The sequence below is a fragment of the Heptranchias perlo genome, chromosome 38 (assembly GCF_035084215.1).
Source record: "Heptranchias perlo isolate sHepPer1 chromosome 38, sHepPer1.hap1, whole genome shotgun sequence".
In the NCBI taxonomy this organism is placed as follows: Eukaryota; Metazoa; Chordata; class Chondrichthyes; order Hexanchiformes; family Hexanchidae; genus Heptranchias; species Heptranchias perlo.
In genome coordinates, this window is record NC_090362.1 from 9,988,235 (window position 1) to 10,015,759 (window position 27,525).

At 46.1% G+C, this 27,525-nt stretch overlaps 1 protein-coding gene across 1 annotated transcript in view; it reads right to left on the reverse strand.

The window, feature by feature from the left end:
- Nucleotides 1-27,525, reverse strand: part of LOC137304580 (thrombospondin type-1 domain-containing protein 4-like) — a 99,543-nt gene that overhangs the window by 32,328 nt on the left and 39,690 nt on the right. The window contains exon 5 of the mRNA XM_067973226.1: nt 10,545-10,720. Coding sequence (XP_067829327.1) covers nt 10,545-10,720 — 176 coding nt within the window. The remainder of the gene's footprint in view (nt 1-10,544; nt 10,721-27,525) is intronic.

Genomic DNA, 27,525 nt, shown 5'->3' on the forward strand with positions numbered 1-27,525 from the left:
CAAGCACCATCCAAGAAACTTTCATCTGAGGAACATTAGAGAATGAACCAGAGGGATTTACACAAGGTGATACACAAAGAAGGAGTAGGCAGGAGGAAGGTGTTGCTAACCAAAGGGTTAGGAGATATTAACCTTAGCGGAACTACCTCGGGACCCAGGTCTCACGGGTCTGCTTTTAAAAAACAGGTGCTTGGAGAGCTTCAAACATACATGCAGGCACTGGGGACAGTCTCTGAAAATGTACGGGAGATGGTGGGTCAATTGAAGACGTTCACTAGTATTGTGCGCAGTTCTGGTCATCACATTACAGGAAGGACGTAATTGCTCTGGAGAGAGTGCAGAGAAGATTTACAAGAATGTTGCCAGGGCTTGAAAATTGCAGCTACGAGGAGAGATTGGATAGGCTGGGGTTGTTTTCCTCGGAGCAGAGGAGGCTGAGGGGTGACTTGATTGAGGTGTACAAAATTATGAGTGGCCCAGATAGAGTAGACAGGAAGTACCTGTTTCCCCTAGCGGAGAGTTCAAGAACTAGAGGACATAGATTTAAGCTGATTGGCGGAAGGATTAGAGGGGACATGAGGAAAAACTCTTTAACCCAGAGGGTGGTGGGTGTATGGAACTCGCTGCCCGAATTGGTGGTAGCGGCAGGGACCCTCAACTCTTTTAAAAAGTACCTGGACCTGCACCTAAAGTGCTGTAAGCTGCAGGGCTACGGACCGGGTGCTGGAAAGTGGGATTAGAATGGGCACCTGGTTGTTCTTCGAGCCAGTGCGGACACGATGGGCCGAATGGCCCCCTTCTGTGCTGTATCTTTTCTATGGTTCTATGGTTCTACTACCCATATATACAGCATCAGGACAGAAGTGTTCACAGCATTGCTATCTTCTCTGAAGGATGCGACAGTTCCAGGACGAATTGCAGCAGAGCCAGCCATGACTGATGTCCTATGGACAATCTTAGCTCCTGCCATGGATGCTCAGATTGCTGCCATAGAGACCTGGATACCAAAGGGGAGGGCTGTCTTAATGGGCTTTGACAGGTTACACATAGCCATCTCTTAGACTTTATTGATCCATGTGGTACCATTAGGTCTGTGATCCCATTAGTAATTTACCACACGGACTGCAGTGGTTCAAGAAGGCAGCTCACCACCACCTTCTCAAGGGCAATTAGGGATGGGCAATAAATGCTGGCCTTGCCAGCGACGCCCACATCCCATGAACGAATAAAAAAAAGTAGCTGTACAGAGCCAGTGCTCAGCTCCAGTGGGATGGCAGGAATGTGCTCACATGATGCCATTGTCTCTTAGGATAGCAGCACATACAAGCCCTCCCTCCATCTCCCTCAGATACTAGCACATATGGCAGAAAGGAGGCAGGACCAGGCTGGCTTTGCACCAGCACAAAAGATGCAGCCTGCACCAGGTCCCTCTCAGAATTTAGCTGCCACGAGATGAGGGCCTCTTCAGTCTCAAGTGGCTCACAATGACACATAGCAGCAGGTCATCTTATGCACTGCTGCCAGTTAGGTAGCACTTAGAAGAAGCACAAGGCTAGATTTAAGAGGTCACATGTCACACACTGGCAACAAGGGGAATCACAGTAGAAAGAAACAGTAGGCACATATCAGTTTTGACTAAAATTATAATTTCACTGAAGTTGATGTGCATGCAGACATTGCTTTTGGCAATGTTAGGAAGTGGGTTTGATGATGTTGCATGAATGGGATCCATGTGAGTCAGTGTGCACAGAGAAGTGTCTGTAGACAATGGCATCTTTGTAGTCGGAAAGGGAAAGATGTAAATACGACTGTTCATACAGGGCCCTGCCTCACATTTGGGACGCTCTCTCTCACACACATGGGCACTTTGTTCATACACTGAACCCTCACACTCTGAACCTTTCTCACACAATGGAGTTCTCTTTCTTTTACATGCAATTGGGTTTTATCTTACACACACTGGGACACTCTCTTACTCTCACAGACCAGAGGGTGCTGTCCCTCTCACACACTGGGACTCACTCTTACACACCAAGGTGGTCTCTCTCACATACAGACAATGGCGCCGATGTTTACGGGGCGGCAGGGATGGAGTGGGGGCGTGTGTTTGCGGGGGCAAACCTGGAAATGCCAGGAACAACCAAATTTAACCAGATTGACAGGCTGGCCGACTGCAGCGCACAAAAGCCACCATCCGTTCGGGATGGTCCCCGGCAACCGGGAAGCATCGCGGGTTGGTGGGGGAAGGCGGGAGAGAGGGGGGTACCGGGAAGCTTTGGGACGGAGGGTTTGGAAGGGGGTGTGGGGGGGGAGTCTGACCGGCCATCGGAGGGAGGGGGGTCCAGGAAACATTGCAGGTTTGGAGGTGGGAGGGGGTCAGCTTATCGCGACAGAAGATTTGCTTGAGCGGCCGGGGGGGAATCATTCCTGCTCCTCTTGGCCCACAAGCAGTGCTGTATTAGGTAACTTACCTGCTGGATCCGGCTGCTCCCGCCTCCCTTTAGCTGCCGGGTTTCCTGACCTCTGGGCAACCCGGCCGGCCAGCATTAAATTTAAACGGCTGCCAAAATATCAGCATCGGACCCTCACTTACATATTATAATCATGGGCCAGCCTCTGCAGTGTGGGATACTCGGACGCCCCCAAACCTGCCGCAGTTAAAATGGAAGCAGGCGCGTTCGCAGCGGATTGGGTTCAGGTTTCGCATATTTGTCGATTTAAACCTCCGACCATCTCCCGCCCGTTGTGGTGGTGTTAAAATTCCCCTCAATCTCTCTCACATACTCTCGCTCTCTTTCTTGCATACTAGGGCACTCCCTCCCCCCAACTACGCTCTCTCTTACATTGGGACGCTCTGTCACACTGGAGACCATTTTCGTTGGTCAAGAGGACAGCATTTTAAAATGTCCTGAAGCAGGGCTCTTGGTCAGAGAAGGTGCCTAGCATAAGGAGAGACCGTGGTGCCAGGAAGGATGGCTATGTCAGGAGAGATGGTGGGGAAGATTTTCCCCCGGTGCGGACTTTGAGCGGCTAGCCGGCGGAGTGCACCCGTCTGCACGCTCCTCCATTGAGGTCAGCAGCCTTCCACCAGCCATGCTCCAGCCACTGTGGACGCACCTCGTAGGAGCACTAGGATAGGTAAAGGCACATGAACAACAGGCATTAAATGGAATGCACAAGGATGAATAGTCTTCTTTTGTTTTCATCATTTCATTTGTTAACTTATAAATGTGACTTTTCATTTGCATTTGGTGGTGGTTTTTATTTCTGCGATGAGCTGAGGGAGGAAGCAATGTGTAATCATATGGAGGGCGATTTGATGGTCAAGAGGACGATGGGAGAGGACAGGTGGGGACTGTGGGACTGTTGGTGACCTGGGAGATGTTATTCACATTACTGATAGCGCTCATGGATCAGGTGAGCACACAGCGCCATGGTAGACAGCGCCAGTGTTCTTTGTTGCCCCCTTGCGTCTTCCTCCACTTCCCCCTCTGTCTCCTCCCACTCATCCTCAGCCTCTTCTTCCTCCTCCTCTTCCTCTGGCTCAGGGTCTTGCCGGATAATCGGTGGCAAAGACTGTTCCCTCATAAGGGTGAGGTTGTGCAGTTTGCAGCATACCATGATGAATCTTGACACCCGCTCCGTGGAGTACTGCAGGGCTCCACCCGAAGGTGGTCCAGGCAGTGGAAGCGTTGCCTACGGTGTGCTCAATGATTTTGCGTGTGGCAACATGGCTCTTGTTGTAGGCCTGCTGTGAACGTGTGCGTGGATTCCTGAGCGGAGTCATGAGCCACCTCATGGGGGGATCACCCTTGTCACCCAATAGCCAGCCTTTCACTTGCCGAACCAGTTCAAAGATAGGTGGGACGTTGGACTGCCGCATAGTGAAGATGTCGTCACTGTTGCCAGGGTAACGGGCATTGAACTCCGTGATGCGCTGCGTGTGGTCGCACACCAATTGCACATTCAGGGAGTGGAACCCCTTTCAGTTCATGAAGATGGCCGAGTTGACATGTGGAGCACGCATGGCAATATGCGTGCAGTCAATGGCACCATGGGGAAGCCTGCAATGCGAACAAACCCTTGTGGCTTGCTCATTCTGCTGCTTGCTGAAAAGAGGGAACATGATGAACCTGTTACGCAGCTTGTACAGTGCCTCTGTGACCTCCTTTATGCAGCAGTGCACTGCAAATTGTGAGATGTTGCACATATCGCCAGCAGAGGCCTGAAAGGATCCAGAGCTGTAAAAGTTCAGTGCCACAGTTACCTTGACAGCCATAGGCAACGCTGTCCTTGACCTGCTCTGAGGCTGCAGTTGTGGCTGCAGCAGGTGACAGATCTCGGTCATGGCCTCTTTGATGAACCTCAGCCGTCGGATGCACTGATCCTTACCCATCTGGAGGTAAAAGCATTGTTCCCTGAAGGCCCTCATGGGATATGACCTCCTGCTCAGTGCCCTGCGCCTCCTCCTCCTCGACCCTCTCCTCACAGCTTGACCTGTTCTGTGTGGCTTCTCTGCATGCTCCCAGTCATGTTCAATGCCCAGCGGGAGCCCTAGCGGACCACTCATGGTTGGCAGTAATCTTGTTCAAACATTGTTGTAAATTACACCAACCGTGGGACAGTACCTGCCAAACCACTCTCAAATATACTAAAGCATACTTCTCTGTAAGTATAGGAAGCTTTCCACAAACATGTCCTCTTCTACCAGCAGCCAGAAGCAGTAATCCAGCAACTAACCTGCAACACCTGCATAATTCCTTTAAGTAGCACTGGTGGGGGGTCCTCCAAGCACTCTAAGGCATGTTCAGGTGTTTGTGATTAAGACAATGCGTTGAGTGGAGCGTTAAGTGCCAAAATGGTGTCTATCCCTTTAAATCAGCATTGCACACTGATCAAATGCATATTCTCCCTACTTTACATGCTGCCTGCGTTCCTTATCTGCGCGTGCACAAAATCCATTACGAAGATGGTGTCCGCCGCACATCACGCGAGAAGCATGTGCACGGATCTGGGATGCCATTTTGGATCTTCAGGAGGCTCCGAAACAATGGGTGCTAAATAGTCGAATTTCTAGCCCTGTGAGTTCAAATCCCATCGTGGCAAGTTGTAAAACTGAATTAATAAATCTAGTAGACGTTAGTAAATTCTAGTAAATTTAGCACTAGAAAAATTATCATGAAAGCTGTTGTTCAAAAAAGGGTGTAAACCCGGCAACTACAGGACAGTCAGTTTAAGCTCGATAGTGGGGAAACTTTTAGAAACAATAATGCAGGACAAAATTAACAGTCACTTTGACAAGTATGGATTAATTAAGGAAAGCCAGCACAGATTTGTTAAAGGCAAATCGTGTTTAACTAACTTGATTGAGTTTTTTGATGAGGTAACAGAGGGTCGATGAGGGCAATTCAGTTGATGTTGTGTATATGGACTTCCAAAAGGCGTTTGATAAAGTGCCGCATAATAGGCTTGTCATCAAAGTTGAAGCCCCTGGAATAAAAGGGGCAGTGGCAGCATCGATACAGAATTGGCTAAGTGACAGGAAACAGAGAGTAGTGGTGAATGGTTGTTTTTCAGACTGGAGGTGTACAGTGATGTTCCCCATGGGTCGGTACTAGGACCACTGCTTTTCTTGATATATATTAATGATTTGGACTTGGATGTAAGGACACAATTTCAAAATTTGCAGATGACACCAAACTTGGAAGGGTAGTGAACAGTGAGGAGGATAGTGATAGACTTCAAGAAGACATAGACAGGCTGGTGGAATGGGCGGACACGTGGCAGATGAAATTTAATTAAGAAAATTGTGAAGTGACACATTTTGGTAGGAAGAACGAGGAGAGGCAATATAAACTAAAGGGTACAATTCTAAAAGAGGTGGAGGAACAGAGAGACCTGGGGGTATATGTGCACAAATCGTTGCATGTGCAGGGCAGGTTGAGAAAGCGGTTAGGAAAGCATATGGGATCCTGGGCTTTATAAATAGAGGCATAGAATACAAAAGCAAGGAGGTTATGATGAACCTTTAGAAAACACTGGTTTGGCCATAACTGGAGTATTGTGTCCAATTCTGGACACCGCACTTTAGGGAGGATGTGAAGGCCTTAGAGAGGGTGCAGAAGAGATTTACTAGAATGATTCCAGGGATGAGGGACTTCAGTTACGCGGATAAACTGGAGAAGCTAGGCTTGTTCTCCTTAAAGCAGAGAAGGTTGAGAGGAGATTTGATAAAGGTATTTAAAATCATGAGGGGTCTAGACAGAGTAGATAGAGAGAAACTGTTTCTATTGGCGGAAGGGTCAAGAACCAGAGGACATAGATTTAAGGTGATTGGCAAAAGAACCAAAGGTAACATGATGAAAAACGTTTTTACACAGCGAGTGGTTAGGATCTGGAATGCACTGCCTGAGTGGGTGTTGGGGGCAGATTCAATCATGGCTTTCAAAAGGGAACTTGAAGAGAAAAAGTTTGCAGGGCTACGGGGATAGGGCGGGGGAGTGGGACTCGCTGGATCGCTCTTGCAGAGAGCCAGCATGGTCTCAATGGGCCAAATGGCCTCCTTCCATGCTGTAACGATTCTAGGATTCTATGATTCTATGACTGTCATAAAAAACTAACTGGTTCACTAGTGTCCTTTAGGGTAGGGAACCTGCCATCCCTACCTGGTCTGGCCTACATGTGACTCCAGTCCTACATTATGTGGTTCAAGGCTATATTAGCAATCTCCTTTGAACATACTGGCAGCAAAATAATGGCAACTGGCAGTAATGTTCATGTTCCCTGAACAAACTGAACTGTTTTAACAATCATAGATGAGAAACAGATGTCTTATTGCCCATTTAACAAAGACCTGCTTCTGGGGAAGGTGGGACTTGTACAAGTCGGACGGGTTGCACCTGAACCAGAGCGGGACAAATATCCTTGCGGGGAGGTTTGCTAGCACTGTTGGGGGGGGTTTAAACTAACTTGGCAGGGGGATGGGATACAGAGTGGAGCTACAATAGGGGGTGATGTGCAGCCAAATATAGAGAAAAAAACAAGTTAGCTTGGAAGACAGGGCAAATATGTGAGGGCAAGGCTGGATGGCATCTATTTTAATGCAAGGAGTCTTGCGAATAAGGTGGATGAACTGAAGGTGTTGATAAACACATGGGAGTATGATATTGTTGCTGTCACAGAGACATGGTTGAGGGAGGGGCAAGACTGGCAGCTCAATATTCCGGGGTACAGAATCTTCAGGCGAGACAGAGGGGGAGGTATAAGAGGAGGGGGGGTCGCAATATTAATTAAAGAATCAATTACTGCCATAAGGAGGGATGATATATTAGCAGGTTCCTCTAATGAGGCCATATGGGTGGAGCTTAAAAACAAAAAGGGGGCAAGCACTTTGATGGGAGTGTACTATAGGCCCCCAAACAGTCAGGGGGAGATAGAGGAACAGATATGTAGGCAAATCTCAGAAAATTGTGCAAATAATAGGGTAATAATAGTGGGGGATTTCAACTTCCCCAATATTAACTGGGATACTCAGAGTGTAAAAGGCTTAGAGGGTACAAAATTCTTAACGTGCATCCAGGAGAGCTTTTTGAGCCAGCATGTAGAAAGTCCTACAAGAGAGGGGGCGGTACTGGACCTAATTCTAGGGAATGTGGCCGGCCAAGTGGAAGAAGTGCTAGTAGGTGAGCACTTTGGTGACAGTGACCATAATTCGGTGAGATTTAAGGTGGTCATGGAAAAGGACAGGGAGGGGCCGGAAATAAAGGTTCTACATTGGGGGAAGGCCGATTTTAATAGGATAAGGCAGGATCTGGCCAAAATGGACTGGGATCAGCTGCTTGTAGGAAAATCCGCATCGGAGCAATGGGAGTCTTTCAGAAGGGAGATTGAGACCATACAATGGCAACATGTTCCCGTAAAGGTCAAGGGTGGTTCCAAGAACTCCAGGGAACCTTGGATGTCAGGGGATATACGAGAATGGATTAGGAAAAAAAGGAGGGCTTTTGGCAGATACAAAAGGCTAAAGACGGAGGAAGCCCTAGAGGAGTACAAAAAGTGCAGGGGGATACTTAAAAAAGAAATTAGGAGATCAAGGAGGGGCCATGAAATAACACTGGCGAGCAAAATAAAGGAAAATCCTAAGATGTTTTATAAGTATATTAAGGGTAAGAGGATGACTAGGGAAAAAATAGGGCCCATTAGGGACAAAAATGGCAATCTGTGTGTGGAGCCGGCAGATGTAGGAGGGGTTCTAAATGAATTTTTTGCATCTGTTTTCACTATGGAGAAGGACGATGTAGACATAGAAATACGGCAGGGGGACTGTGATATACTCGAACATATTAACATCGAGCGGGAGGAGGTATTGGCGGTTTTAGCAGGCCTAAAAATGGATAAATCCCCAGGCCCGGACGAAATGTATCCCAGGCTACTGTGTGAGGCAAAGGAGGAGATTGCGGGGGCTCTGACATATATATTCAGAACCTCTCTGGCCACAGGGGATGTGCCAGAGGACTGGAGAACCGCTAATGTAATACCATTATTCAAGAAGGGGAGTAGGGAAAAACCGGGGAACTACAGGCCAGTGAGCCTAACATCAGTGGTAGGAAAATTATTGGAAAAAATTCTGAAGGACAAAATTAGTCTCCACTTGGAGAAGCAAGGATTAATCAGGGATAGTCAACATGGCTTTGTCAAGGGAATATCATGTCTGACTAATTTGATTGAATTTTTTGAGGGGGTGACTAGGCGTGTGGATGAGGGTAACGCAGTGGATGTGGTATACATGGATTTCAGTAAGGCCTTCGATAAAGTCCCCCACAGGAGACTGGTCAAGAAGGTACGAGCCCATGGAATCCAGGGTGCCTTGGCACTTTGGATACAAAACTGGCTTAGTGGCAGAAGGCAGAGGGTGATGGTCGAAGGTTGTTTTTGTGACTGGAAGCCTGTGGCCAGTGGGGTACCACAGGGATCGGTGCTGGGTCCCTTGCTGTTTGTGGTCTACATTAATGACTTGGATATGAATGTAAAAGGTATGATCAGTAAGTTCGCTGATGATACAAAAATTGGTAGGGTGGTAAATAGCGAGGAGGATAGCCTCAGTCTGCAGGACGATATAGATGGGTTGGTCAGATGGGCGGAACAGTGGCAAATGGAATTTAACCCGGAAAAGTGCGAGGTGATGCACTTTGGAGGGACTAACAAGGCAAGGGAATACACAATGAATGGGAGGACCCTAGGCAAGACAGAGGGTCAGAGAGATCTTGGTGTGCAAGTTCACAGATCCCTGAAGGCGGTGGAACAGGTAGATAAGGTGGTAAAGAAGGCATATGGGATACTTGCCTTTATTAGCCGAGGCATAGAATATAAGAGCAAGGAGGTTATGATGGAGCTGTATAAAACACTGGTTAGGCCACAGCTGGAGTACTGTGTGCAGTTCTGGTCGCCACACTACAGGAAGGATGTGATCGCTTTGGAGAGGGTGCAGAGGAGATTCACCAGGATGTTACCAGGGCTGGAGCGCTTCAGCTATGAAGAGAGACTGGGAAGATTGGGTTTGTTTTCCTTGGAGCAGAGGAGGCTGAGGGGGGACATGATTGAGGTGTACAAAATTATGAGGGGCACAGATAGGATGGATACTAAGGAGCTTTTTCCCTTCGTTGAGGGTTCTATAACAAGGGGACATAGATTCAAGGTAAAAGGCGGGAGGTTTAGAGGGGATTTGAGAAAGAACTTTTTCACCCAGAGGGTGGTTGGAGTCTGGAACTCACTGCCTGAAAGGGTTGTGGAGGCAGGAACCCTCACAACATTCAAGAAGCATTTGGATGAGCACTTGAAATGCCATAGCATACAAGGCTACGGACCAAATGCTGGAATATGGGATTAGAGTAGACAGGGCTGATGGCCGGCGCGGACACGATGGGCCGAAGGGCCTCTATCCGTGCTGTATAACTCTATAACTCTATGACTCTATGACTCTCTATGACTCTATGACATTCATAGGATGAAAATGTAACTCAGAATTTTCCAAAAGCTCTTTTTTTACATTTGCACGAACTTAATCCAGTTTGCAAGTGGCTAACTGAAAGGATGCCAGGTTTCAGAAGTTGGAAGCTGTACATCGCCACGGTGGATCTGTTTCCTCTCTTGGGGATAATTGTAATCTAACCCGCCTGGCCGTTCAGGTCAGATGCCGATTTTATACCCCATCCGATTTTACACTCAATGGCGCCTAAGATCAGGCAGATTGTAAAACGGGCATCGAACGCAAATCTGTTAGGTTAAAATTACCCTCTTAGTGTCTAGCAATGAAGTCTCCTGTAATTCTGCTGTTCACTTCATGGGTGTATTTCTAAACAATATGAAATTATTATTCAATAGGAATAATTGTATCAACAAAGGAGAGATTTCTGTATTTGGCTTGTCCTCTGCAATATTAACTCAGCATTTTTCTAATCTGCCTCATCTAGCTGTCACTGGTGAGATAGAAGGAGAAATAATGAGGTAAGTGGACCAGCAGTTAGAATAATAAAAACAAAACTTACGAAGACATCCAAGGCTTCATTTGTTGGTCCCTCAGCCAGGAAGGATTCTCCTGCAGTGCTACTAATTTCATTGGGTCGTTTGTATGTAAACATGGTTCCTCCTCCCTCGTATTTACCAGGTCGATCGATAGCCCAGTTACCATTAATGATTGATCGTCCAGAGCGACTTCTCAGTGCTTCAAAAAGCAAAAGAAACGTCAAGTTCCCCAGTAACTCTGATTTTCGTCCCAATTATCCATCATGAAGTACACTTAAACAGCTGAAAATATATCCCTGAATAAGAATTACAAATTACTCCTAAACAAACTGATTGCACTCAGTTCCAGTGCACAGGAAAGATTTATGAAATAAGGACAAAGAACATTTTTAGGAACAGGAAAAGGCCAGTACGCTCAAACAAACTGATCCCTTTTCTCATGGCTCAACCCCATTGATCAATCACTTCCCTCTCCAGAATTGGACCTATTATAGAAGCACATAGAAGTTATAACACAGAAACAGGCCATTCGGCCCAACCAGTCCATGCTGGCGTTTACCCTCAACATGAGCAAATAGCCCAAATCTATTATGGGACCTCTTTTGTTAAATGTCTTTATAAATTATTTGGAGGTAGTAGTCACAAGTACAAACAGCTAAATTTGCAGATGATACAAAGCTAATGAAGGTGATCAAGGCTGAATAGAATAAGCTACAGGAGGATTTGAATATACTTGGGAATTGACCAGACAGGTGGCAGATGAAATTTAATGTATAGAAATGCAAAGTGCTTCACATGGGGACAAAAAATCCAGCATGGGAGTATCACTTAAATGAACGAAAATAAGGTGCATGGAAAATGAAAGAGATCTGGGGTTTCTGATCGACATTAAATTGAAGCTATCGCAACAATGCTCGGTGGCAGTGAGTTAAACAAATCAGATGTTGGGATGTATTAAAAGATCAATATTGAGCCAAAATAGTGAGGTAAATCTGCCACTCTATAAACCATTGGTGCAACCACACTTAGTATACTGTGTACAGTTCTGGTTGACACAGTTAAAAAAGGATATTGCAGCTATTGAACATAAGAACATAAGAAATAGGAGCAGGAGTAGGCCATCCTCGAGACTGCTCCGCCATTCAACAAGATCATCGGTGATCTTCTACCTCAACGCCATTTTCCTGCCCTATCCCCATATCCCTTGATGCCTTTAATATCTAGAAATCTATCGATCTCTGAGCCTCCACAGCCCTCTGGGGTAGAAAACTCCAAAGATTCACCACCCTCTGAGTGAAGAAATTTCTCCTCACCCCAGTCCTAAATGGCCTACCCATTATTCTGAGACTGTGACCCCTGGTTCTAGACTTCCCAGCCAGGGAAAACATCCTCCCTGCAACTACCCTGTCGAGCCCTGTAAGAATTTTGTATGTTTCAATGAGATCACCTCTCATTCTTCTAAACTCTAGAGAATACAGACCTTGTCTACTCAATCTCTCCTCATACGACAATCCCGCCATCCCATGAATCAGTCTGGTGAACCTTCGTTGCACTCCCTCTATGGCAAATATATCCTTTCTTAGGTAAGGAGACCAAAATTGTACACAATATTCCAGGTGTGGTCTCACCAAGGCCCAATATAATTGCAGTAAGACATCTTTACTCTTGTACTGTAATCCTCTCGTAAAGGATACAGAATGGAGCAACCAGTATGATTGGAGGGATTGGATTATAAGGAATGATTATATAAATTGGGCTTGTTCTTACTGGAAAAGAAAAGGTTGAGAGGTGATATGATTGTTGTATTTAGGACTCTAAAGGGACTAGATAATGTAGACCATGACAAGCTATTTCGCCTTGTCCAGCACAGTAGAACCAGAGGACACGGCCTGCGCTTGAAGGGAGTTGGTGGGAGGGGGAGGGGTTAAATTCAAAACTAATCTGCAGAAACTATGGGCCCGATATTAGGAGGGTGGCGGGTTCGCAGCAGGGGGTCTCTTTCACGGTCAGCCTCACCCAACCTGCCACTACCTGTGCTGCAGCCACAGGGCATGCATCACATATGTGCAGTAGGAAGCGTAAGGCAAACGTGTTGTGAGCATGAAGGGAATGCACAAGGGTGTTTGAGCGTTTGTCATGGTTTTTACCTATATTTAATTTCTGATCAACTCACATAACATATTATATTGTCACCACTTTTTCCACGTCTTTCCGAATCCTGTCTGGTTTGTGCAATAATGCCTTTTCCTGAGGATCACTATGAAGACCCACAAATGATGCCACCCATTGTGTCACTGCAGAGTGGGTGTAGGTGTATTTGCAGGGCTCTTTTGTGCAGACGACTGAGAGACGTCGGCGATGTCCCCGGTGGCACCCTGGAAGGATGCGGAAGAGAAGTTGTTGAGGACAGTGGTAACTTTGACAGTGACAGGTAAGAAGATGGTGCTCGGGCCAGCCGAGAGCAGCTCAGCATGAAGGAGGCTGCAGATGTCCACGACTACATGTCGAGTGACTCTGAGCCTCCATGTGCACTGCTGCTCAGAGAGGTCCAGGAAGCTGATCCTCGGTCTGTAGACCCTGTGGCGAGGGTAGTGCCTTCTGCGATGCATCTCTCTCTGCCGTTGCCCTCCCTCCTGCTGTGCAGGTGGATGTGTCACAGCACTGTGTTGTGGGGCTCCACGTGTCGGAGGTGGACAGCGTGGCCGGCGAGGCTGTTCGTCCTCCGAGGAGGTCATGACTGCAGCTACGGCGGCCCCCATCCGGAAGATGTACATTTGAGGGGGTCCGCAAGGTAGGTAAATGTGTCTGGACACCGGGGTAAGTGAGCAAGTTGGTGAATTTTATTGTTAGGAGGAGGTTGGTGGAGGCCAAACTTTGTCCAAAGTGACAGAGTGGCCTCCTGCAATGAGTGAGGGTCTCCCCCTGCCCCACCTGTCAAATGGACCTTTGCAACTGCCACAGGCTGATGGCTGCAACACGTCCATTTCAACTGGGAGTGTTTCCCCCACCCCTCCTAAAATATTATGTTAATCAGGTCTCTAAACGACCTGAAGTACCTAAATGATTATCTTAAGTGGCACCCTGCCGGCTTTAATTGCCGGCGGGAGTCCCACATGCGGGGGCTGCGCGCGCATGTCAGCACGTCACTGGGGAACCCGGAAGTGGGCGGGTTGGAGCCGGGCTCCAGACCCGCCCCAGGAATCCCCGATTTTCGCAGCCCCCCCCCGCCACAAACGTATCCGCTCAGGGGTGCGAAAATCGAGCCCATAAATATTTCAGCGAGTGAGTGGTCAATCTATGGAACAGGCTCTCTAGGCAGATGATGGCAGCAGTTAGTATCGATTCATTCAAATGCAAATTGGATAGATTTCTTTCAGAAAATAACATTTTGGGATCAGTAAATGAGTAATTTGAGACATGACATGTGGTTAAGTGTAACATGCTTGGAGGAACAGGTGGCTTTGGACCTATGATTCCCAAAGCTTTCCGCCACTGGAGTTTTCCTTGTGTCATGTCTGGGTCTGTTGTAGACTAATTGGGAGAGATTTATTGCTACGATTAGTCAACAATTCCATTATCGATGTATCATGGGACTACCAGGATGAGGAAGGCAAACTAGATGGACTTTGGACTTTTCTCATCTAGCAATTCCTATGTTCCTATGTGGCTCCAGAGGAGCTGGGAAGAGAAGCCATTGTAGGAGATTCTCTGGCTACGACTGGACAGGTAAGAGTGGAACCAGGCAAGGACAGTCCCACTCATGTGGACAATGGAGGAGAGGTGTTCGAGGAGGATGGTGTGGTCAACCATGTCAAAGGCTACAGAGAGATTGAGAAGGATGAGGAGGATGAGGAGAGGTAGTGCACCACAGTCAGTCGGTTGTAATTTGTGACTTTGATTTGAGTCGTTTCAGGCTGTGGCAGGGGCAGAAACCTGATTGGAGAGGTTCAATATATACTTATATGATATACCTGTAAAATACTTTACTGATATTCTGATATTTATGAATTTTTTTGCTCATACTCTTAGCTTTCTTTATCCTGCTCTTAACCTCTCCTTAGTTTCTCATATTCTCCTTTATTTTTTATTATTCTTTTTCTTATTGTCCTCATAGGTCCTCTTCTTCAATTTTAATTGGTTTCTAACCACTTTATTTATCCATGGAATCCTAAAACTACTAGTAGTAGCTTTTTTAATGGAATCCCACTGTTGCTCTACAAGCCTTAGTACCAATTTCTTCTTCCATGTCACCTCCGTTTGCTTGCTCCTCATCTTTCGGAAATCCAATCTGGTGTTCTAGTTTTTGTTTTGTTTAGTTGTATCTTCAATATTATCATATCGTGGCTATCTATCTGATGTATTTCATTATTGATAACTAGATCTAGCAACGCATCCATCTACCAACATACTATATTATCTACTCCAATGAACTTTGCTGGTAACTAATTCCTGTTGGATGAAAAACTTCTGCCTGACTTGCCTCCTTACTTCTAACTTTCTATTTTTTCACCAATTTTCTCCTCGCCCTCCCCTTCTGAAGGCATTGAGTTTTGTTAGGGTACAGTTCAAGATCACAATATAATTATGGATGAGGAATGATCAACCAGAATGACCTAAAAGTGCCCCACTGCAGCAGGCAATTGGGTTGTAAATCGTTCCAGGGTTTCCACTTCCACCACTCTACCTGGGAATTAATTCCATATAATGATCACTCTTTGCCTAAAGAAGAACTTCCCTGATATCAAACTTAAATGTGCCATTCACTAGTTTGAGCCTGTGATTTGTCCTAATCTCATAATTAAATTTAAAGTAATTTTACATCTTTACCTTTTCCAAATCATTTACCACAAAAAGATCCCTTCTTTGACCCCCTCCTTTTCAAAATCCATGTTCCTCCAATCTCTCTTCATATCTCAGACCTCTAACACTACAGATAAGCATTGTGCCTGTCTCCAATATTTGAATATCTACCTTGTGTCTGGGTGTCGAGGACTGGATACAGTACTCAAGGCTTCCTTTGACTTGTATTCAACCTTTTTAGCAATATATTTCAGCATTTTATTAGCTTCGTTGATTGCTGCTCTGCATTGCTAAGACTCTTAGGTCTTTTTCAACTTCATCTTTAGCTATTTCAACACCATTCATGGAGTATGTGGGGTTTAAATTGGTTAACCCCCGAAAACAGGCGCGGGCATCACATTGCGCCATTTGCCCGCGCCCGGTCGACATGTTGCAGGCAGGACAAGACGTTTGTTCTACCACTGACATTACCTCATGCATGTGAAAAATCCAGGCCTCGTCACAATGATTCCACGACATTTGCACTTTCTACCAGCAGGGGGAGTCCCAATCTCATAACGGCAATCTGTCTCTCTGACAGCCTGCCAAAATCCCTTAAAGGTGGCCGGTACCTGTTATTTGCTAAAAATAACAGTCTGCTGTCTGCACGGAGTCTGAATGGAGATCAGACATCGCTCATGTAAAACACAGATTCAGGTCCCATCCCTATGTTTACAAACTGTTCAGTTATGTTAAAACATTGAATAAAAGTTGCGCACTACGAAATCCCACACCCTCCAATCTGCACTCCAGACCTCACCAATCTGCTGATCTGAGTTTGTACCAGGCCTGCGAGAGTGCGTGCACCAAGGTTCTCAGCTGAAGCACTAGAGGCCTCGGTGCAAGAGGTGGACAGAAGGAGGGGCATCCTATATCCGCAGGAGGGAGGGGAGTGGCAAGAGACCCTCCAGACATATGCTCAAAAGGCAGTGAGAGGCAGCGGGGGATGAAGTCAATGCCAGGCGCACAGCAGCACGAACATGGATGCAGTGCAGGAAGAAGTTCACTGCTTTGACATGAGTGGTCAAGGTAAGTGAGGTCAACTGTCAAGTGGTGTCTCCTACCAACTGCACGACGCACTACACGCCCCCATCCCCCACCTACCAACAAACGCTTTCAATCAGTACTCAACTCTTCCAAAAAGATGCTTCCTCTCACCCTTACACATTATCACTGTTGCAAGCTGCACACCCACAACTCACAGGCCACATACACTGGCAGCTATTCAACCATGACAGGCACATAGATACACATCCCGCTTTCTTGCAGAAGAAGATGGTACATAACAGGAGGCAGCAAGTGGCGGTGACATTTAGCCCCTCGAGCCTGTTCCACCATTCAATAAGATCAAGGTTGATCTGTGACCTAACTCCATATACCCACCTTAGCCCCATATACCTTAATACCCATGGTTCACAGAAATCTATCAATCTCAAATTTAGAATTCACAATTGAGCCAGCATCAACTGCCGTCTGCTGAGGAGCGTTCCAAACTTCTCCCACCCTTTGCGTGTAGAAGTGTTTCCTAACTTCACTCCTGCATGTTCTGGTGTTAAATGTTAGGCTATGTCCCCTCGTCCTAGTAATCAAGTATTGGAGACCTCCAAAAACAGTTATAAATGCATCAGCAGCCAGAAGCAATAATCCAGCATGGTCCCTTTAAATTGCACTGGTGGGGGATCCTCCAGGCACTATAAGACACGTTCAGATGGCCTGGACTAAAATCCAGAGTCATGAGTTCAAATCCCGCCACGGCAGCTGGCGAATTTAAATTCAATTAATTCATTAAAATTCAATTAATGAAATAAAAATCTGGAATTAAAATACTAGTATCAGTAATGATGGCCATGAAACTACCGGATTGTCGTAAAAACCCATCTGGTTCACTAATGTCCTTTAGGGAAGGAAGCCTGCCGCCCTTACCCGGTCTGGCCTATATGTGACTCCAGACCCACAGCAATGTGGTTGATTCTTAATTGCCCTCTGAAATGGCCTAGCAAGCCACTCAGTTGTAAAATCTCGCTACGAAAAGTCATAATAAGAATAAAACCGGACGGACCACCCGGCATCGGACCACTAGGCACCGGACACGACAACGGCAAAACACCAAGCCCAGTCGACCCTGCAAGGTCCTCCTTACTAACATCTGGGGACTTGTGCCAAAATTGGGAGAGCTGTCCCACAGACTAGTCAAGCAACAGCCTGACATAGCCATACTCACAGAATCATATCTTTCAGCCAATGTCCCAGACTCTTCCATCACCATCCCTGGGTATGTCCTGTCCCACCGGCAGGACAGACCCACCAGAGGTGGCGGTACAGTGATATACAATCAGGAGGGAGTGGCCCTGGGAGTCCTCAACATTGACTCTGGACCCCATGAAATCTCATGGCATCAGGTCAAACATGGGCAAGGAAACCTCCTGCTGATTACCACCTACCGTCCTCCCTCAGCTGATGAATCAGTCCTCCTCCATGTTGAGCACCACTTGGAGGAAGCACTGAGGGTAGCAAGGGCACAAAATGTACTCTGGGTGGGGGACTTCAATGTCCATCACCAAGAGTGACTACTGACCGAGCTGGCCGAGTCCTGAAGGACATAGCTGCCAGACTGGGCCTGCGGCAGGTGGTGAGCGAACCAACACGAGGGAAAAACTTACTTGACCTCGTCCTCACCAATCTACCTGTCGCAAATGCATCTGTCCATGACAGTATTGGTAGGAGTGACCACCGCACAGTCCTCGTGGAGATGAAATCCCGTCTTCGCACTGAGGACACCATCCAACGTGTTGTGTGGCACTACCACCGTGCTAAATGGGATAGATTCAGAACAGATCTAGCAGCTCAAAACTGGGCATCCATGAGGCGCTGTGGGCCATCAGCAGCAGCAGAATTGTATTCCACCACAATCTGTAACCTCATGGCCCGGCATATTCCTCACTCTACCATTACCAACAAGCCAGGGGATCAACCCTGGTTCAATGAGGAGTGTAGAAGAGCATGCCAGGAGCAGCACCAGGCGTACCTAAAAATGAGGTGCCAACCTGGTGAAGCTGCAACTCAGGACTACATGCATGCTAAACAGCGGAAGCAACATGCTATAGACAGAGCTAAGCGATTCCACAACCAACGGATCAGATCAAAGCTCTGCAGTCCTGCCACATCCAGTCGTGAATGGTGGTGGACAATTAAACAACTAACGGGAGGAGGAGGCTCTGCAAACATCCCCATTCTCAACGATGGCGGAATCCAGCACGTGAGTGCAAAAGACAAGGCTGAAGCGTTTGCAACCATCTTCAGCCAGAAGTGCCGAGTGGATAATCCATCTCAGCCTCCTCCCGATATCCCCACCATCACGGAAGCCAGTCTTCGGCCAATTCGATTCACTCCACGTGATATCAAGAAATGGCTGAGTGCACTGGATACAGCAAAGGCTATGGGCCCCGACAACATCCCACCTGTAGTGCTGAAGACTTGTGCTCCAGAACTAGCTGCGCCTCTAGCCAAGCTGTTCCAGTACAGCTACAACACTGGCATCCACCCGACAATGTGGAAAATTGCCCAGGTATGTCCTGTCCACAAAAAGCAGGACAAATCTAATCCGGCCAATTACCGCCCCATCAGTCTACTCTCAATCATCAGCAAAGTGATGGAAGGTGTCGTCGACAGTGCTATCAAGCGGCACTTACTCACCAATAACCTGCTCACCGATGCTCAGTTTGGGTTCCGCCAGGACCACTCAGCTCCAGACCTCATTACAGCCTTGGTCCAAACATGGACAAAAGAGCTGAATTCCAGAGGTGAGGTGAGAGTGACTGCCCTTGACATCAAGGCAGCATTTGACCGAGTGTGGCACCAAGGAGCCCTAGTAAAATTGAAGTCAATGGGAATCAGGGGGAAAACTCTCCAGTGGCTGGAGTCATACCTAGCACAAAGGAAGATGGTAGTGGTTGTTGGAGGCCAATCATCTCAGCCCCAGGGCATTGCTGCAGGAGTTCCTCAGGGCAGTGTCCTAGGCCCAACCATCTTCAGCTGCTTCATCAATGACCTTCCCTCCATCATAAGGTCAGAAATGGGGATGTTCGCTGATGACTGCTCAGTGTTCAGGTCCATTCGCAACCCCTCAGATAATGAAGCAGTCCGAGCCCGCATGCAGCAAGACCTGGACAACATCCAGGCTTGGGCTCATAAGTGGCAAGTAACATTCGCGCCAGATAAGTGCCAGGCAATGACCATCTCCAACAAGAGAGAGTCTAACCACCTCCCCTTGATATTCAACGGCATTACCATCGCCGAATCCCCCACCATCAACATCCTGGGGGTCACCATTGACCAGAAACTGAACTGGACCAGCCATATAAATACTGTGGCTACGAGAGCAGGTCAGAGGCTGGGTATTCTGCGGCGAGTGACTCACCTCCTGACTCCCCAAAGCCTTTCCACCATCTACAAGGCACAAGTCAGGAGTGTGATGGAATACTCTCCACTTGCCTGGATGAGTGCAGCTCCAACAACACTCAAGAAGCTCGACACCATCCAAGATAAAGCAGCCCGCTTGATTGGCACCCCATCCACCACCCTAAACATTCACTCCCTTCACCACCGGCGCACTGTGGCTGCAGTGTGCACCATCCACAGGATGCACTGCAGCAACTCGCCAAGGCTTCTTCGACAGCACCTCCCAAACCCGCGACCTCTACCATCTAGAAGGACAAGGGCAGCAGGCGCATGGGAACAACACCACCTGCACGTTCCCCTCCAAGTCACACACCATCCCGACTTGGAAATATATCGCCATTCCTTCATTGTCGCTGGGTCAAAATCCTGGAACTCCCTTCCTAACAGCACTGTGGGAGAACCGTCACCACACGGACTGCAGCGGTTCAAGAAGGCGGCTCACCACCACCTTCTCAAGGGCAATTAGGGATGGGCAATAAATGCCGGCCTTGCCAGCGACGCCCACATCCCGTGAACGAATAAAAAAATTTTAAAAAAATTTAAATCGGCTTTGCACACTGATCGAACACATTTTCTCCTTGCTTTATATGCTGCCGGTGTTCGTTATTTGCACATGCGCTAAACCCTTTACCAAGCTGGCATTCGGCGCACGTCACACTAGAAATGTTCATGTGCATCCAAGATGTCATCTCGGATGTTCGGGAGGCCGCGTAGCGCCAAAACAACGGACGCCAGAAGGCCCAATTTCTAGCCCTGTGTATCACCATTTTCTGTTCCTGTATGCTGTACTTTACAGTTCTCTGTATTAAATTTCTGCCTATTTAAATATTTTATCCAATTCATTTTGTAATTTCTCAGTTGCCTTCTCTGATACTACTGCCCCTCCTAGTTTCATTTCATCTGCAGAGTTGATCAATTTGCATGGGATTTCTGCATCCAAGTGACTGGTTTAAACTAGAAACTAATGGCATCGATTCCTAGGGCATCTTACTTAGTACAGCCCCACCCCAGCATAACTCCTCTGATTCAGCCTTCAGTGTGGAACATTGGCAAGTGCCTTTTGGAAATCTAGATACAAAACATCGCAGTACCCTTGGAATGTCACATCCTCAAAGGAATCTAGGTGGATTTTCCCCCTCTGAATCCATGTTTATTGCTGTTCACTAAGTTATTATTCTATAGATAATCCTCAAATTTGCCTGTTCATCAATTCTATTGTTTTATATGGGATTGAAGTAAACCTGGTCTGTAGTTGCCTGTGTCCAATTTTTGAATATAGGTACCATGTTTCCAATCTACTGGTACTTCTCAAGCAACTAGTAACTCCCTCACAATGATTGTCAATGCCTTAAAAATCTCCTTCCTAGTCTCTGTAGTACTCCTTACTATTCTGGGATAAATACCATCTATCCAGGGCATTTATTGATTTTGATAATGTACTGCATAAGAGGCTTATAACAAAGAAACAGCTCCAAATTTCGCTGCGAGTTCTGCCAGGCCTCTGCTGAAACTCCAGCTGGAGCCTAGCAGAACACCCCAGAAATAAGCAGGGAACTGGATAGATTGGGCATCCGTTGACTCTGGGAGTTCCTGATCAGCCTTGCAAGGGCCAGAAATTCCGTCCGCTCCATCCAAGGCCACTGACCCAAAGGAGGCAGACCATGAACGGGGATTCCCTACGTTGGGAGTTCCTGCTTCCCTGGCCCAGAAGAGACCTGGTGTAAGACTGGAGGCCGCTGGAGTGGCTTGGACCCCTGAAGAAAAGATAAAATTTACAAAGGGAGCATCAGAGATGCTTCTACAGTGACGCAGGTGTCTGCCAGCCCCGTGTGAATTGGATGCCATCCCACTGACCTCACAAACGTGAGCAGGGTCAGTGCTGGAAGGCACGAGGGCTAGGATCCCAGGATTTTCTAGGCCAATGTCACACAGACTTAAGAGAAATTTGGGGGCCAGGTGGCCAGAGTGATGATTGGTGGATTACAGCAAAGGGTAAGGATAAAAGTTTCTCAGATTGGAAAGATTTGGTGAGTGGTGTCCCACAGGGGTCCATGTTGGCAATATTCTTATTTAATAGATATAGGTAGCAATTGATGGAACAAAATGAAAATTTGCTAATGATATCAAATTGGTAGGAATGGAAAATTGTGACAAGGATCATGCAGGAGGACATAGATAGTCTAGTAAGGTAGGCAGAAGCAATTAAATGTAGGAAAATGTTACGTAAAACCTTTTGGAATTAAATTTAAGAAAGGAAATACAGATTATATGGTAACATTTTAAATGAAGTAGAGGAGCAGAGGGATCTTATGCACAGATCATTAAAGGTGAGGCCAAAGCAAGGAAGTAAGCAAGGAACTAGATCTTAGTTAAGGAGAGATTGGGTCGACTAGGCCAATATTCACTAGAGTTTAGAAGAATGAGAGGTGATCTCATCGAAACATATAAAATTCTAACAGGACTAGACAGACTAGCAGGGAGGATGTTCCCGATGGCTGGGGAGTCCAGAACCAGGGGTCACAGTCTCAGGATACGGTGTATGCCATTTAGAACCGAGATGAGGAGAAATTTCTTCACTCAGAGGGTGGTGAACCTGTGGAATTCTCTACCACAGAAGGCAGTGGAGGTCAAGTCATTAAATATATTCAAGAAGGAGACAGATATATTTCTTAATGCTAAAGGGATCAAGGGATATGGGGGAAAAGCGGGAACAGGGTACTGAGTCAGACGATCAGCCATGATCATTTGAATGGCGGAGCAGGCCCGAAGGGCCGAATGGCCTACTCTTGCTCCTGTTTTCTATGATTCTATGTTAACCTACAGCTGGATTATAATGTATAGCTCTGGGCAACCCATTATAGGATAGATATAAAAATAATGGAAAGTGTGCAGCATAGAGTCATTAGGATGTTACCAGGGATGAATGGTTACAGCTATGAAGAAAGACTTGAGAAATTAGGGCTTTTTCACTGGAATGGGAAGGTTAAGAGGGTGATATGGTAAAGTCTTCAAGATTATGAGGTAAATGGGGATACATTTTTTCCCACTAGTTGGTGACGTGGTAATGAGAGAGCATCATGAAAAGATTTGAAGGAGGATGTTTTAAATTGTGGTCAACTGTAGATACCTTCTTGGGTTCAGTGGCATCAGTTGCTACCGTAAGCGGTCTGAGGCCCAGAAATTCGGGCGCACCCATTTTTGGGTTCTTGGAGGACACAGGGTACATTCCCTGTGCTAGAATGTTGAGGTCTAAGGCTCCCCAGATATTGGGCTTCAGGCCTCATTATGATGGAGCCAACGCAGCACCGGGGCCTACTGGCGAAGAGTTGTGCAATATCGGGCCGCTGCTACCATTGCAGTGTCCCTCAGGTAAGTGGGTCCAGCTCGGGCTGAGGTTGGGATCGGGCTGAGGATTGAGGCCACAGGTCAGGACTGGGCCAGGAATCGGGGCCATGGCCCGGTTGGGATTGGGCTGGGGATCAGGGATCCGGGAATCACGAGGGCAGGAATCGAGGGGCCGATCGGGGGTCCAGCAGAGGAGGTCGGCGGTTCAGGTTCGGGAGTGAAGGTCGGTGGGGCCGATCGGAGATCAGGAGAGGAGACCAAGGGGAGGATCGAGGGTCGGGAGCGGCGGTGCTTGGGAAGGGGATTAATTGTGGAGTCAAGAGGAGCAATCCCGCTCCCGGCTCCACATTCAGGTAAGTTACTTACCTTCTTTGTTGCAAGTGATACCAAGGTCTGGTTTCCCTGAATGCAGCCCTCGATGGCGCTGGCTGCCTCAGGGGAAAACAGTTTTGAGAGAGGGGACCTCAAATAGGTGTTAGGCCCCTTATTTGCATAAGCAAAGGGCCTAACTCCTGCTTCAGCTGTGGGTAAAGGACGCCTCTTGTTTGTCCTTACCCAATATGTCGGGCGGCGCACTTCTGGCTGAAAATGTGCACACACTTCCTGCCTGCCATATTTGGGCCTTAGTAGTACCAACAGTGCCCGCAAATGGCACTGCACGGACCAATTTCTAGGCCTGAGTGTCTTACTTTTGTGGCTGTTGACTCACATTGCCCCATATCTACTTGTGCGATTGCGTAATTTGAGACTATAACAATATACCCTTGTGACCTGAACCAGATATTCATGTCTTTTGCACGGGTACTACATCAATCTCTCTAATCTAACAATTAGCAAGACAAGCTACAAAATTGCCTATTATTTACAGTCTATGAAGAAAGAATATCAAAGGTAGCTCTTTATCCTCTTGATTACCTATCATTTTAGACCCTTTTTTTTAAACTTGGAAGAATGCACTAAAACATAACATTTAAAGTAACTGTTTCTCCGAATCCTTTCTGTGGCGAAATGGTCATAAGATCCCAAAGTGTGAGAGAGGTTATAAAATAATTTCTTTACAGAGGAGGTGGTTATAATATAGAATTCCCTGCCCCAAACCCTTGTTAAAGCAGTGTCCATAAACAAATAATTTTAAAAGGGAATTAGATAGTTATTTGAGAAAAAGAATAATTAAAGTGTAAGGGGAGTGAGCAGGATAGTGGAATTAGTCTAAGTGACTCGTGGGAAAACAATTCACAGGCACAGACCTGATGGTCTAAATGATCTGTTTCTGTGTTGTGGGATTCTGTGATAAACTGACTGATTGCTGTAAAAAACATTAAAATAGTAGTTGGCACCTTTGAGTGTCAGGGCTAATGGGCACTGAATGGGACAGCAAGCATCCTAACTGTGATGCTAAAAGGACGCACTGAAAGCAGTCTAAGTTAAGGCCCTGTTTTCATTTTGTCATTTCAAAAATGTTACTCGGTGCTGGACTGCTGAAAAGTATAATATTAATTAGAGAATGCCACCCCGCCAAGCTCCTGTTCTCATTTCAATAGAACAAAGGTACAGTATTTGGCAGCTCAGTAGAAATATTCTCTCAATGCCTTACATACCCTAATAAACCTGACCTGTAAAGCAAGTGGCAGAAAAATACTTCTAAATTACCTTACAGGCATCAGTATAAAGAATTATAGCATTCAGTAATAAATCACGCAATGCAATGCATCAATGTTTTATTATGTCTGGCAGCTGCTTAACGGATCTGTATTTGAGAAAAGCAGTGGCAAGAGGTTCATAATTCTAATTCTCATCTTTGAACATATTTCCCTTCAGGATGTTAAATATTCTCATTCCCAATCAATTTCAGAGTCACGGAACTCCTGGCTCTATTGAGCTTAGGAAACCAGCATCTGTTTGCCCCGGGTATATAAAATTTAACCTCTCCAGCTCTGTAGCTGTAACCTGCCCGCCCTTTCCTAACCTGCATGAGGTCAAGTCCATATATCACCATTCCCTGCAAACAAAAGAGCATTCACTGGATTTTCCATGTTAATAAATCTCTCAACACATTCCTGCGCTCAAAATGGAAAGAGGTAGAGTTGCACAGACAACAGGAAGGTCAGGACAGGCTTCCTCCACCAGCAAGTCACCGTTGGTCAAATGTGAAATCAGTCTGTAATAACAATAAATCTTCTAGATAGCAGTTTAATCCTCAACCTAACTACAAAACCAGGGCTAACCACCACCTCAGGGAGGGGTTTCCAACACAGTATTTAATCATTTAATTTTTTAGACTGCCACAAGCAGATGATGTTTAAAACAGGCAGGCAGTACTGCAAATAACATCTGGCACTTGCTGCTTTCTTCCTTCATCTTTCTTACAAATTATTTACATTACTTAGCCACGCATTACAGATGAGAAAAGCTTTACAAAAGAAAAACCCAGAACTGAACATTAATCGAATATGAACCAAGTTTGTGCTGTTTATCATTGCTCTTTGCAGGCTGGTTTGCACCATCCATGCAGAGCACAGGCTGTACCTTACTGTGTCACGTGCAAAAGGTAACTTTATATTTCATTCAATAAGTATGTTATCTATCATGAGTAAAATGTATTGACATGACTAATGTGCATTCAAGTGTGTTAAGTGTATCACAATGAAAATAATGTATCACTATGAGTAAAGTGTATCACAATCTATTACTGATTAAAGTGCACTGCAATGTATTACAGTGAGTAAAGTATATTATAATGTACTTAAGTGAGGAAAATATATTACAATGTATTACCGGGAGTAAAGTGTATTACAATGTATTGCAGTGCATAAAGTATATTACAATGTATTATCATGAGTAAAGTATACTGCAATGTATTACTGTGACTAAAATATATTGCAATGTATGAATTAGGCTGGTAGACTTTGCTCTGGAGGGAGGTGGAGGTTGTGGGGGGGGGGGGGTAGCCTTTTAATAAAAGAGACACAGACACAATGTGGTTGAGGGAGGAATGTTGTCTAGGGCACCTGCAGAACTTCAAATAGTGCCATGGGACCTTTTACATTCACTTGAATAGATTGACAGGGTTCAGCTTATTATCTCCTTCAGGACCACACTGAAGTGTCAGTTCAGACTATGTCCTGGAGTAGGAGTTGAACCTATAACCTTCTGACTTAGAGTGAAGAGTGCTACTAATTGAGCTAAGTTGATGCTTCACATTAGCAGAAAAATGGGTGCATGAATAATTGTGAGATGGGACAGTGAAGGGGCAGATGTAGAGACAGCAGAAAGTGAGTGTCAAGAACCTAGGAGGCTCTGTACTCTGTCTACCAACTACCACAGGCCAAGGCACTTTCACACGAGGCAAAGCTTCCTACAGCTAACCAAGGAGCAACGTTTGAGCTGAGCAAAGAAGCTGTCATCAAATTGTGCTGCTTAGCAGAGTAAGATGTGCAGGCGAAGTCAACAAGAGCAATAGCACTTTGTCAGCAGAAGTCAAGGCAAAAGCTACTGATTTTCTACGCCGAGTCAAAGGAGATATTAGGGTGAGCCAAAGCTTGATCAAAAAATCGTGTTTGACTAATTTGATTGAGTTATTTGATGAAGTAATGGAGGGGGTTGATGTTGTGTATATGGACTTTCAAAAGGCATTTGATAAAGTACCACATAATAGGTCTGTTTTCAAAATTAAAGCCCATGGGATTAAATGGACAGTAACAGCGTGGATACAAAATTGACGAAGGGACAGAAAGCAGAGAATAGTGGTGAACGGTTGTTTTATAGACTGGAGGGAAGTATACAGTAGTGTTCCCCAGGGGTCAGTATTGAGACCACTGCTCTTTTTGATAATGACCTGGACTTGGGTGTACAGGCCTCAGAAGGAGCATATGGGTACGCTGCACCAATACCACGTCCCGATTCGAGTGTATTCCAATTTCTCAGCCACTATAACACAATTTGATTGGAAACTTCGTTTTTTTCCCACTTAGTATTGATACTTGGTTGTATTTTGCTGCCTACAATAATTTTTGTTGCTGTAGAGTGTGCAATTTTTTCTTGTTGTTTTCTCTCAATTGGACACAAATACTATTACTGGACACATAGAGATGGGCGATAAATGCAGCGTTGCCCACATCCCGAGAACAAAATAATTTTTAAAAATTTGCTGCTGCAATTCAAGTCACAGTGAATGAATGGTCTGAATGGAAAATTCTACAAATATAATTTATGAACTTACAAGGAGAAAATCTATAATAGCGCTGCACGATCAGGATGTTTTCATGAAGTGCTACAGCACCTTTTTTTATTTGTTCTTGGCATATGGATAACACAGGCAAAGCAGAATTTATTGCCCATCCCTAGTTGCCCTCAGGGCATTAA